This window comes from Sycon ciliatum, chromosome 1, assembly GCF_964019385.1.
Source record: "Sycon ciliatum chromosome 1, ocSycCili1.1, whole genome shotgun sequence".
NCBI classification, from domain to species: Eukaryota; Metazoa; Porifera; class Calcarea; order Leucosolenida; family Sycettidae; genus Sycon; species Sycon ciliatum.
The window spans coordinates 55300905-55315207 of record NC_088643.1 but is presented as its reverse complement, the minus strand read 5'-3'; the positions used below and the strand labels follow the sequence as shown (position 1 = coordinate 55315207).

The 14303-nt window shown below is 47.6% G+C and overlaps 1 protein-coding gene across 1 annotated transcript in view; it reads right to left on the bottom strand.

Moving 5' to 3' along the window:
• The window catches only part of LOC135804404 (uncharacterized), a 19302-nt gene extending 5107 nt beyond the window's left edge, over positions 1–14195 (bottom strand). Inside the window, exons 1-4 of the mRNA XM_065318273.1 lie at positions 13904–14195; positions 10671–10884; positions 6693–6837; positions 1–1918 (exon numbers count right to left, since the gene is read on the bottom strand). The exon at positions 1–1918 is cut by the window's left edge and continues 76 nt beyond it. Coding sequence (XP_065174345.1) covers positions 1–1918; positions 6693–6837; positions 10671–10850 — 2243 coding nt within the window. The 5' untranslated portion in view covers positions 10851–10884; positions 13904–14195. The remainder of the gene's footprint in view (positions 1919–6692; positions 6838–10670; positions 10885–13903) is intronic.
• Between the last annotated feature and the right edge of the window lie 108 nt (positions 14196–14303).

Here is a 14303-nt window from a genome sequence, read left to right as displayed (position 1 = left end):
TCCACACCCGAGTCATGGGGATCTACTTTCAACGTGTTCACGCTATGCACCACGACAGCCTCGCCGGGAGTGGCTGTGTTGCTTTCCATCTGAACAGCACAGTCATCCTTAAGTGCAGGTGGTGCAGGTGTAAGTGTAGGTACCGGTGCTTGTTGTGCTACAGGTGGAGCGGATTCTAGCGAGGTCGGGTACACGGTAGGGGTGGACGCAGTCGCGGGGCCAGGCTCCGATGGGGGTTGCGATGTCGCGGGGCCAGGCTCCACTGGGTGCCGCAATGTCGCACGGCCAGGCTCCACTGGGGGCTGCAACGTAGCGGGGCCAGACTCAACTGGGGGCTGCAATGTAGCGGGGCCAGACTCCACTGGGGGCTGCAATGTAGAGGGGCCAGGCTCCACTGGGGGCTGCAATGAAGCGGGGCCAGACTCCACTGGGGGCTGCAATGTAGTGGGGCCATGCTCCACTGGGGGCTGCAATGAAGCGGGGCCAGACTCCACTGGGGGCTGCAATGTAGCGGGGCCAGACTCCACTGGGTGCTGCAATGTAGCGGGGCCAGACTCCACTGGGTGCTGCAATGTCGCAGGACCAGGCTCCACTGGGGGCTGCAATGTCCCACCACCGCCAGGTTGCGTGCCCGGTGCTGCGCTGGACAAGTTGGCAAGCGCTGCTGCTGGTTCTGTAGCAACATTGGGAATGTTGTTCCAGCCTGCGCAATCGTGAGCACCTCTCGCAAGCCCACACCGGGTGCATGCTCCAGAGCTGGTCCCGCTACATACATTTACAGCGGCTACCGGGCCATTGGCTGTGCTGTGAGCAATAGCAGTAGCACCACCACCAGCAGCGATATTCGACATGTTGTCTCTATTCAGTTCCGAGGTACTATCAGCCGCCACCCTGTGCGGTGGACCTGCGGAGTCTTCCTTGCGCCCCTTTCCTGTCATTGCACTCATATTTGCTGGCTGCTTTGCACGCTTGTCACGGAAATCACTTGGCATATATGGCTCCGGTGTAGCTACATCTTGCTCAGGGGCACTCTTAATATCTTCATCCTTCTTGACATCAACACTCTGATCAGACAGACCGTCATTATTGGTCGCCGAGTCTAATAATCTGTCTGGGCGAGTGGGTGTATCGAGCGAGATTGCAGCCGGCAGGTTGCTGTGAGGTTGCAAGACGGGTTTCTGGGATTCGCTGCTTCCATCATGCTGCATTTCTACATCCGGTGGCACTTGTAAATCGCTGCTACTGTTTGTGCACGCTACCGGACGTGTTGTGGGACCGTCACTGCCGTTCTCAGCGTCACTGCATTCTCCACTGCTGAAGTCATTAGTACAATCACCCGCACTAACTTCGCTAAGCCTGTGAAGTAGCAAGGCCTCCTGTATTTCCAGCAGCTCATCGTACAGCTTTTGAATCATCTGCGATCCAGTTACACATGGCACTTGTAACATTGGTGGCTTCACTGCTCTTAGCAATGCAGTCAGTGACGTGACCAGCTTTATACTGAACTCTTTTTCTGGGCTAGGAAGCACATCATCAACTGTGCTGTGGAATGTCATCGGTGGACAGAATGACTCGTAGAAGTTTATGTGGGTCTCGCTGGCAAGGTAGTCCACGGAGGTGCAGATTTTTTGCAACTTCCACAGCGCCCTTTCCCAGTCCTCGACCCTGGCCGGCTCCAGTGCTGCAAGTCTGGCTGCCTGCTTGACAGTGCTAATGGCATTGCACAGCTGATCGTTGGACACCGGTCTCTTAGTGTCTCGAGCTGCGGCCGGAGCGGTAAGAGGTTTTGCGCTAGCTGTCAATGGCGTGCCGTGTGCTGTACCCAATGGCGCTGTATGGATCGTTAGACCAGCATCCCCTGAATTCTGCTGCTTGTTGAGCATCCTGGTGTAAGGACTCACTCCCTGGCGCCGTATTTCTGCATGTGATAGCATCGATACACACACACACACACACACACACACACACACACACACACACACACACACACACACACACACACACACACACACACACACACACATACATGCACACAAGCACGCACACTTATGCAGTGCTTGAGGTGGAAACACACTTGGCTCAGGCTGGGAGACAAAACAGACAGTGCAGGGGCGTCACAGGGTGGCTGGGAGTGATACGGCCGGGGGTCGGGGGGTGTCCCCCGGAGAAAAAAATAAAGATTTTTCGGCTAACAGGGCACGTTTTAGCACTCTACAGCCGCAAAGGAGGAGGGTTCCCCTAGCACTTATTAGACAACCCCACTCCAGCTCCAAAAACATACTTCTCAATTTCTCATGGATTTTTTGGTATTTTCTGTACATCGTGGGTACTAGGTAGCCAAGCAAGGCAAAAGGAACCCATTGCCCTCGAAAAAATCGCAAAATCCGAAGTACAAGCGTGCTGCGCGCGCGTTCTAGCGCCAGCCGCTGTGCAAAAATGTATGTCATTGTGCTGCAAAAGTCCGCCGCGTCGCGTGCTATGTACACGGCCGGCCTGGACAGTCGCGAAGTAATTATTTTAGTTGTTTTTAGAGAGAGAAGAAGATCCTTTTTTTTGTTCGGTGGGATTGAAAGATCTGCCATGCCAGTGGACCGGTCCGGAGAGCTACGACACTGGAAGCAGAAGAAAGGGCTTGCGGAATAATCTTCTCTGTCTTCGTGGCAACAGGACTTTAGTTTGCGAGAGACCTTCGTCCTCAGTGTCGTCGCGGACGCAATTCTTGTTGCTGCTACCAGAAACCTCGGAAAACGAAACGATCGTAAATCGTTAGGTGAAGCGGGTCGTGTCGGTGAACAGCTGCAGAATATTCTGACGCCGTGGAGCAGCATTCCAAACACTATTCAACTAATTACTTCGGAGAAAGAAGCGCTTCCCTTTTCCGTTGACAAGCGCGGCGTTCGCGGTTGTAATGCATTTTCGCATCAGCTTGCAGTAGATCGTCAGGAGCCAGAGGTACTAGGTACATGTAGGTGTCGTTGTGGAAAGAATATAATTATGTTGTAGCTGACAAGTGACATACATGTTGTGCCTCTTGACCGTGCTGATCGCCATTGTAACATGGTAGATCTTGGAAAATTTTAGTTCTGGACCCAGTGATCGCCGCCAGCTCAGCTCTGTTTCCGTCAAGTTTGCAGTGAATGCGTCCGTGAGGAATCCATCGTCTGGTTGTCTCTACCCGTGACTCCAACCGCCTATCGATATCGTAATGGATAGCCGCCTGGAGTCCTGGGCAATAGCTAGCTGCTAGTGCTAGGCATCAAGTCTGTATGCTCCTTGCAATGAAAGTTGCGATGTTTATTGTAGAAGAATTAGAAGTCCGAAGATCCTTGAATTTTTTTATTGCTTTTTTGGATGAATAGATGATATGCCAAATAAGCGCTCGAAAAGTTGAGAGGGCATGCGCCCAGGCTAAGCTTGTCAAGTGCACGGGATGTGCAAAGTACACGGATTTTAGGCTTGTTGCGCGCTTACGCGATCAGGTGCTGCACGTGCATGAATGGAATGCATGCAGTTCCACTGTTACTGCATTTTAGCATTCCGTCGGAGAAAAATTTCGGATGAAGAAAAGGAACTCTGACACCTTTGTGCATAGTTTGCTTTCAATTTTTCATTTTGATAGCCAGATATGGCAGCAAGAAATAGTACACCAGCCATAGCTTCTCGTTTTGCGAACCCACCTGTCGGCGAAACGATTGCTAGATGGAACTTTTGCTCAGCTGAAGACGTACATGTACGTGAGGGAAAGATACGGGTAGATGGAAAGCGAGATGATTTGTTGCAGAGGTAAGACCGAAAGATTTTATTTTATTCCCAACGCCCCAGAGCTTAGGACGCGGGACAATGATGGCAGTCGGCTCCGAGCAGCGAAAGGGCGATGAAAATCCGTTCCTCCTTCACTGGTCGCTACAGCAGCGAATACCTTGACACCATCTGCATCGGGAACAGAAGAAGCTGCTTCTCCGCTGAATCCATCAAATCATAGATGCTGCTCTACAAACAGACGCCGAATTTCCCACCGAGGCCTGGAGCCATCGCTATGAGGATTTGCTAAGTGGTGTTTCTGCTAGTGCTGTACTCCAGCATCTTCAGAATCGAGAAAGGTACCCTAACGCCGGACACAGAAACCATTCGGGGATGAGTCCTTCTTCTCGCCATTCGTTTACAGTGTTGAGTGTTGCTTCCCAGAGCCAAAGAATTCTGGACCGCAGAGATACTTTGTCAAGGCTAAGTGTTGGGCATCTCAAAAGAAGAAGGAGAGCTAAGTGTGTGCTACAGTGCTAAAAGAAAAGCATGTACTCGAAGTGATGTCTGCATATTGCACTTGTACTGCAGCATTGCATGCTCCTTCCACCACATTGTTGCATTGCTGCTGACCATCAACTATTGTGAGATGAAATGTCAATACCTGCATGGCATATGCAACCTAGCAACAACAGCAATGGGGCACAAGGGCCAAGGAACGTAGTTGCGAAAACCCTTATCAACCACCTGGGCATACTGACACTGGCAACATTGATTTGCCTTTGTCCTGGGAAATCCCGCCTTCCCTATCCCACATCACAGAGAAGGTGCTTCTAACAGAGGTAATAGCAATAGAGCGCCATACCCAACAGCAGATTGGCAGCGGCATATGGCATAGGCTGAGAAGCAAGACCCTGATTGATTCGCGGTTTTACCTCATCCCTCACCCGAGTGAGATCACATCAGCGTTTCTTCCGTCATTGCTCCAGGCAACCAGTTTCTCATGTGCTTCCGCTATTCGTCAGTGCCAGCGCAAATAGAGCTGTTCTTTTTTTGTTGTATTTATCATTTTACTAGGGCCATCCCTGCAGACAATGCGCCTTTTTACAGGGTGCTCGAGGTAAGTGGGAAATGGCGTATTTCAAAGAGGTTACGTAGAAGGTTGTTATAACATAACAGCCTTCTACGCAGCCTCTGCGGCATGACGAAGGAGGCTGCCTAGCAGCACCCCGATGGAAGAAAACTCCAGCTATCACTGCTATCTAGAAAGAATACTTTTTGATATCACTGCTATCAGAGACCAGGTACCTGTATGTTTTGCAAAGAGAAGCCATGTCGTGAAGAAGCATTAGGTAGAGCTAAAGCGAGGGTGTACTATCCCCTCAGCAGGCCTGGTCAAGGCTTCTGTAGCCAGCGTAGGGTGAATACTTTGACCTGAAAACAAAGGAAACTCTGCAAAGAGGGGGCTGGGGCGCTATGGCATGGCAAACAATAATTACTATAAAGTTTTAACGGATGGCGACGGGAATATTTTGTGGCGGTGACAAATGGTGGCTGCTGGGTAGCCAAATGTTATCTTGAGACTCCGCTTGATACGTCGCATGACTGTGTTGTCCAAGGTTACTGATATGATGCCTTGTCTTTGAATCGAGATACCCGCAGAACTCCAAACATGCGACTGTTAGTCATTTCGCTCAATTTTGCTACTTTATTCTTGCAGTCACCCAGATTGCATTGAATACTGTCGAATGCTTCCTCCAGCGTAGGGACAGTATGCCTGGGATATCACTAGGTATGAGTTGTATGTCTTCAGGCTGCTCCCGTGCAGTAGCTCACGACACGAGGTAGAGCGACGCCGGTTAGCATCAGCCGCTGTGGTCTTGGCGGACCAGATTGAAAACTCCAGATACAAAATGTTTTACCAGTCTTGCTCTGGCGATTTTCTCCCCTTGCATGTAGATCTACATAATCTTCTGGCAAGAAATGGTCAGAGCACACCACTGTAGTGTCACTTTCTTTTGCTCTCCTTGCCTTTCCTTTCCTTTTTCGAATAGCAACAGTCCATTTCCTTCACAGTTCAGGATGATGGAAATTTATGGAAAAGACGAATACCATTTGCTGGGGCTGGGGAGTAACGCCGGTCACCAGTACATCCTGGAACACAGCAATGGTCGTGGTTGGTCGGTATCCGAAAACAAGACAGCGAAAATCACTCCAGCCGCTATATTAAAAGCAAGCAAAACTGTTTCTTCTATCCAGATTTACAGCTTTAGTTTCAACGCCGAAGGAAGTGCTAAAACTAGTAACGGTGGAACTGCATGCATTCCATTCATGCACGTGCAGCGCCTGATCGCGTAAGCGCGCAACAAGCCTAAAATCCGTGTACTTTGCACATCCCGTGCACTTGACAAGCTAAGCCTGGGCGCATCAATCGCATGCCCTCTCAACTTTTCGAGCGCTTATTTGGCATATCATCTATTGGGTGGACCATCCTGGACGAAAAGTGGTACGACCATGGTCGTAGTGGTCGTACCGTGTGTGACGGCCCTGCAGTGAGAGCCTTCCAAGCCGCATAGTATACCAGGACTGCTCCCTGTCATGTAATTGTGGATACCGTCACGCGTGGCAGTCAAATCTCGCTTCTATGGTCCTTTTCTATCCGGATCTCTCACCATCCAGAGGAAAATTCCTGGTAACCGATTTACAGCCAGACCTTGCGATCTGCATACCGGTGCCTGTTTTTGCGTGAAAACGGATGTGTGCGGCTTTTCGAGGTCTGACCGTAAACTTCCTACTCGACCCTCTCTGATCAGTTACAGTGACTGAAGTACTAGTCGTCCTGCAGTATGAGTCTACGGTAGAATGCTTGCTGCAAGATGTCCTTTCTAGGGTAACTACAAAACTACCATCATTAGGCAAACAGTTTGACACTGTCCAAACTAACAGCATACCTAGTTGTGCTTGATACTTTTCATCCAGGGCAACAGCCAGCTCCTGGTTGCCTTTCGTTTCTGAATGATCCCGTAAGCCGTCTATGAGAAGATCCAGGAAATGACTGCCGCCGCAACGCTTCACTATCTCCATAAACTTCTCCGCCTGTTCAAGAAAAGCACCAGGGTAGACGTGAGCGTGAGTGCTTAGAAATATGTGCAGCAGAAAAATACTTCGAGTAGCACAAGTACAGGATACACTGTACCGTACATATACACGGTACAGGATACACTGTACATACATTTATACCTCACTCCATATACACTTACAGTCTTAGGCATGCTCTCCCTTAGTGGTGTATATGTATAGAATAAACACCGATGTCGTAGTGTTTATGGGAATATAAACACTGCTATAAAAACCGAGGCGTAGCCGAGGTTTTTATAGACAGTGTTTATATTCCCATAAACACAAGACAGAGGTGTTTATTCTATTTATACCTAGCTTCGTTTTTGGCCTGAAATACTGGTCTGAAATAGCTATTTTAGTATCCCAGTATACTATTATGTGTAGGTAGCATTGCGTGTTCCAGAGCTAAAACCTATCTTTCAACCAACATCTGCATCAGCACCCTGGTGGCTGGGTGGTCAAGATAGGTGCTTGGGAGTCTTAGGGACCATCGCAAAAGTTCGCAGAAGCCCCCGAAACGAAGACCGTGAGTTTCGGGCCTGACCCCCCTCCCTCCCCCCTCAAACGAAACGACAGTCACAATATGGGCTTCATTTTTTCACTTCGATGCTCACACATAATAACTATTATGTATCTATTATTGCACGATTAAAGAGGTCAATATATGAAATATAGAACGAGTAAAAGACCGAGGTCCCCCGAGGTCTTTTACGAGGTCTATATTTCATATATTGACCGATTATGAGGGCAATAATAGATTTATCACGACATAGCATACCTAAAACTGTTTTTGCTTTGCTATAGGAAGAAAGGAATACTATTGTAATAGTATAATAGTATGTACATATGCCGTTTACATTGGACATTACTTCTGTGTAAACCAAAGTTTTCAGTTGTCTCTTGTAGTATGTTCCCCAAGTTCTTTGACTGAGAATCTGACAGTTTGGGTTCAAATCCCAGCATTTGGCTTCAGATTTTTCTTCTTTCAGTTCTGATTTTTTTCTAAGTTGAGGAAAAAGTTCTAAGTTCTCGGGCTAAGTGGTCAATAATAAGTGGTCAATATAAGCGGTCAATATATGCTGATATTTGACCGCTTAGAGATCACAAGTTTCTGTGGGGGTCAATAATAAGAGAGTGATAAAATATACTACACAAGCATTGTTGTATCAGTGTACACGTGTGTAACAATGTACAGCACTTTGTAAATGCAACGATGATAATCACCTTGCAGTGGGTGATCTAAGAACGAGAACAGCTAGAGCTATGCAGTTGTATCCTTTGAGCATTACAATGAACGTTGATTGGTGTATATTGCTTTCACATTCAAGCGATATATCTACGCCGGCTGTGATGGCATGATAATCCTACAGCTCCTATAATTATGTCGTCAATACTTTTTTGAATTGAAGCCCGGTTTGCGATTTTCGCACCGACTCCCTCCCCCCCAAACGTATGCTCTTCGTTTCAGGGGCTTCTGCGAACTTTTGCGATGGTCCCTTACGGTTGCAGGTTCGATTCCTGGAGAAAGTTCTTTCTTCTCTTCAATTTTTTCTTTTTCAATTGGAGAGAAAATTTCTAAGTCCCTTGAAAGTTGAAAAGTTACAACCTCTAAGTGGGTAATATAGCAAAGTATATACCAGTATACCCCAAGTTAAAGTGGTGAATATGGAGATATAGTGGGGGTTAATATGAGCTGGGTATAAGTATAGATTATAGACCGGTTAGGGCGCGCTCACACTGCGACCATGAGCACGCGTCCATGCGTCAGCAAAACGCAGAAACGTGCCAGTCGTGCTCACACTAGGCCTCGTACACGCGTAGACGTGAAGTTGTCACACAAACTTTACGAGTTTGTGCGTTTCCTAATAAAGTTGTGGCCCGTTTTGGATGTAATTTTTCGCATGTTGCATGTTGGATCCATGGAGGAAGTGCCTCGTGGCTCGTATTCTTGAGGTCGACGAAAATAATTCATACAATCATGTAGGTTTGGACTCTTGAGGGGCCAGCTGCCGCTGACGTCCAAGCGCTTTCGCTTTCCTGACCTCGTGGTCAGAGCAAGTGCCAGTGCATGTAGTGGAAATTCCGGTAGTGGTTTCTTTTGTCTGTTGCCGAGATGAGAACTGTATTTTCTGATGATATGTAACTGAAATATCTTGAGGTATGGCATTCCATCATCGCAGAAAAGTAGAGAAAGATGATTTCCCAAACCGAAAAACCAGACCAAGCTACCATCGTATTGAACGAGTACACTGTAGAAACTGGTCACTGACCCGATCAACTGACAACTACAAAAACAAAATCGACATCGTCTAAAAAGGGCAAAGAATGCATATATGGCGGTGCGTGCGTGCAGGACCACAAATATAAAATTTTAAAAATGTGCAAATGTCGAGGATGACATCGACAACCGCCGAGTTTCATGAATCAACACAGCGGAATTTGAGAAATTGAACATACTTCAGGCCAGGTTGTACACAAATACGCTTCACGTCTACGATCATGTTGCCGCCAAGTCGTGGCACCCCCCTCCGGAGGTCGCGGCCACGATTTGAAACGTGGCCGCGACGTTTTGGTCAAGTTCATGCCGTTGCCATGCAACTTGGCCGCATGGCCGCATGGACGCTGGTTTTGGTCGCAGTGTGAGCGCGCCCTTAGGAGGTCTATACAGGATATAAAGACCGAGTAAAAGACCGAGGTCCCCCGAGGTCTTTTACGAGGTCTATATATCCTGTATAGACCAACTATGAGGTCTATAATCTATTTATCGTGCTCTCCACGCAATAGTTTCTCTTCATATACGACATATCTTTGTAATTCTAGTATTATACTATAGCCTATACCGCATTGTACTGCATTGAAAGTCAAGATCATTGTTTAAACTAGGCTCAGCATCGGTAGCACAGTGGCTGGGTGGTAAGGAAGCGTGACTGAGATTCACATGGTTGTGGGTTCAAATCCCATCTTGTGTATTTCTGCTTTCTTCAAAATTTATCGTGTATTTGACTAAGCAGTCAAATACGCGATATATTCGACCGCTTAGGTATCAGGGAAATTAGTGGGGTCAAATACTAAGAAGGCGATAAATCTCTATATACACTCGGTTCCTTGTTATAATATATACATACACTGTACATATACGCTGTACAATACTGTACCGTACATATACACTGCACCATGCATATACTCATAGACACTTCACATACTAGTATACACTATACATAGACACTGTACTCTGTAGAAGAAACAGGAGCTAGAAGAGGGCAATCACAGGTAAGAGGCGATTTACATGAAGGCAGGATTCATCCCATGCGTGATGCTGCCATGGAGCCGGATTCAGTCACATGTACCCATAATTTGGCGTGAACGTATCCCACCGGCTATCCGGGTACGGTCCCGGTGCCATGCGAGGGCTGTGGGGTGGAAATGCATATCGTGACATTCGTGGACTGTTTTGTACTACAGGTACTGTGCGTGCATCCTGCCATGTGAATCGATTTTCGTTTTTCCCGTATCAACGCAAGTTCTCGGGATCACGTGCTTCTCTTCCCGGCGGGATGCACTGTCGCCGTGTAAATCGCCTCTAACAGAGACAATGCACAAGCAAAGTGTATTCAACAATGAAGACTGCCCCCCCCCCCCCCCCCCCACCCCCAATGAAGACACACACAAAAAAGCTCGATCTAATCAGTTCCGTGGAGAAAGAGTAGCTTGGAAGATGGGGCCATGCACGCATTTAGAAATATCAGAAAATCTGGTGCATATGATTGCATACTCTGCAATCGGCTATGCAGAGCGAAATGGTCCTGTACCTTCTCAGAAAAGGAATCGCAATTCCTGACACGCGAATCATCCTCTTCACCAAGGAGTCCCTCCTGCTTGGCAAATGCCAGGAGGGTGCCATCCGTACTCAGACACTTGCGAATGTTTTCTAGGCTCGTCTGGACGACATTCCTGGCCACCTCCAATCTAACATCGTCGCTAAGTTCCATGCAGAACTGCTGCAGCCGAGCTACCGCCGGCAACCTATTGCAGAATACAACAACAGCGAGTAGCATACATTGACACAGGGCAGGAACAAGGCACACAACAGCTAGTAAGTTAGCATACGCTGATACAGGGCAGGGGCACGGCACACATACCTGGCTCAGTGGAACATCCCTACCATGTTTTCACGATGACAGCATGTTACTAGGCGGAGGGCACACTGTATGCGAAATACTGCGCCTTGTAACCATGGTAACATGCTGTCATTAGTTCTGCTATTTCACAGTGAAATAACAGAACTGGTTCGGATGTGGAGCGCTATGGAAATGGGTGTGTCCACCCAAATTCCTTATTTGTTTGCATTTAGTTTAAGAAAATTTGGTGAAGACACAAATATGTCCACAGCCCAAAGATCATGTGCCGGCAGTGGCTATTGGCATCCTCTTTCTTCATGGAGTTTCTGTTGCTGTTGCTTTCACTGCTCTGTCATGTTCCCTCCTAACCAGTAACCCCTACTTAGGGGTCGTCCACAAATATCGATATTTTTTTAGAGAAGATATTCGTTCATTGGGGGGGGGGGGGGGGAGGGGGTTTGGTCCCTGTTCGTCTCGTCCTTTAAAAAAATATCGATCTCTAACTTTGGGCGGGCACTGTGGAAACATGCAGTTGATGACCTACCCAAAGTGAAAGTCAACCCCAAGAATACAGCCATGGCAAGGTTGAGAGACTGTGGCAATGTAAACCTAGGTGTATGGTGAATTCGGAGTTCCTTTTGGTCACGTTTCGCGAGATCACACTTTTTTTAAAAATATCGATACCCTGCATAAACATGTGTATGTTCGTTTTGAGGGGGGAGGGAGGGGGTCCGGGGAGAAATGAACAAAATTAATATCGTCTTGAAAAATATCGATATTTACGGACGGCCCCTTACATGGTTGGCTATCACCCACTCTCTTCACATTGGCCGGTGTTTCCACGGAGTCTTGAGATGTTGTAATAAATAAAATACATAAAAATAAAATGGTGGTGGAGACTGAGTGCAGTAGTAACGCAGGTGTACATGTACATGATCAGCACGATCTACATCTACATGGCACATCACGTACTGTAAAACCGGAAACTTTCGGTGGAGATAATTTTATTTTCGGTAACTTCGGTACAGGTCATTTTACCTAAAATTAAACAGGACCTAAAATTCATGCCACACAGTGTGCAAATGCATTTTTGGATCTGGAAAACTGGTTTACCGAAATTTTCGCGCTATCGAACCGTTGATATTGGGAAATACCAAGCATATCCCACCACCTAAAATCCCGTTTTCACAGTAAACTGTGTAGTGTGTACCAGGCCAGGGAGCCCTACAGTCTACACATTATGTGCAGGGCTCCCTGGTGTGTGCATACCAAGTACAGTGTTGCTCAATGAAATCCAGCCACGTCACTCAAGTACACGCCGGGCGTTGCGCCGCCCTACACCTGCCAACACTGGGCTGCGAAATGATGCAAGGCGCAAACTTGAGTGACGCGACTGGATTTCTTTGAGCAGCATGCCACTGTACATCTGCTAGCACATACAGTCAACTTCGCTAATAACGACTGCGGATATAACTACAATTCGCGAATCACGACATAATTTTCATGCCCAGAGCAAAGTCCCATCCAACTGTGACACATATAATGAGACTTCGGGTATAACGACACTTCGAGTATAACGACACTTCACGGATAAGTATTAAGCTTCAACTTGCTCCTCCTCATGCACTTGCGCATTTAAGCTGGTTCAATAATAGCTCGCGTACTAGATGTTCTCTCCATTTCCCACTTGCCAGGTCATCGATCCTTTTAAAATCCCCTCTGTTCAAGTCCTATTCTCATTGGTCTCGGCTTCCGCAGGAGGTAAAGTCTCGTGACACCTTCGCTGCATTTTGTTCCATTCTGCCCGCGCCTAAGTTGAATTGAATTGAATTCGTTGTTTTCCATTGCTAGCCTAATCTTCATACTGCTCTCTCCAGGTTCCTATAGTACTCCTTTTGTTTTGTTTTCTTTTCTATTTTTCTTCTCCTTCTTTTTCTCAGTTGTCCCCACCATGGCTGGTTAAAATCGCCCGCATCACATGCTTATTGGCACTATGTCATCGTGATTGTGAAATAATAATAATAATAATAATAAGGATAACTTTCTGCTGCCCCGCCGAGTGTCGTTATAAGCGAAGTTGACTGTAATCATCAACTTAAAAAATAAATAAAGAAGTAAAGTTTGCACGTCCGCGTTACAACCGGCTATACAATTGCGCTGGGAAACACAACCAGCTTAGGAAGTTTCGCTCGTGCCAGGCCACCACCATGCCTGTAACACCAATGTGCAATGACCTACCGCCGTACCGGTATGTGCAATGACCATAATGTAGACCATAGTGTAGACCACTGGTAGACGACACGTGCACACTGAAGCAATAAAGGTCCTCAGTCAGCTCGGAATTTTATTTCTCTCTTGGAAAATGATCTAATCGGTTTCTTTCACTATGAAGATCACCGGCACCAGCGTTCACTGAGTGCAGCTCTGGCCGCTACATCTGTACCGCCAGCACGGTGTGTCACTAATCAACCCTGCGCTGCACGTCCGCAGCACGCACAAAACCTGCAAACTGCAGGGCAGGGCAATGCAGCACCATGCCGGCAAGGTCGCTGGGCACCAGGCAGTCGTGAAGGGTTTTCACCATGATCACGATTCCCTGCTTCGCACCGTACTTACTCCAACGCTAGCGCTGGAGCTACAGCTAGTACAGCACGTGTTGGTCACTGAACGCGTTGGACAAACACCTCATTCATCATGCATTCGCTTTCAAGCCTCGACCTCTCGAGTTGGAGCCAGAAAAGCAATTTTCTACACTTTGAAATCTTGGTGGTGAAGCCGAAAAGGGTTTCGAGAAATGCTTCTCTTGCAAGAGAAAATTTTAAATGTGAATCGATACAAGGTGGTATGTCATCCACTGTAATTTTCAGGTGGTCCAACCACTTTCACGCCGCGCTAGAGCACCTAATCAATCCGTTCAGACTTACCAAGTGTTATTATTTCTCTGATATTGGGAGGGTACAAGGCGGATGCAGTCGTCGTCCCATTGCTATGCTGCGCTGGTCCAGCAGATAAAGATATTCTTGCAGCAGTCGAACGTCCTCTGTTTCTCTGGGTCTGGTCACACTACTAGAGTAGTATGCCGGGACTGACTAACACATTTGCAGGATGAGTGACTGAAAATGTGGACAATTTCTCAGATAAGGCCGAGCCTGCCAGGCAACCTGGCACACAGAGCTGACCCCTAAATAACCCGTTTGCCTTTTGGTTGGGAAAGCTACAGCAGCCCATACCATTGGTAGTGACTTGAAGCAAGCACTCGACCAACGCAGCAGATGGCTGCTGGAAGCACGCCCGACGGCCAGGAAAAGTCGCCTGACTGACTCA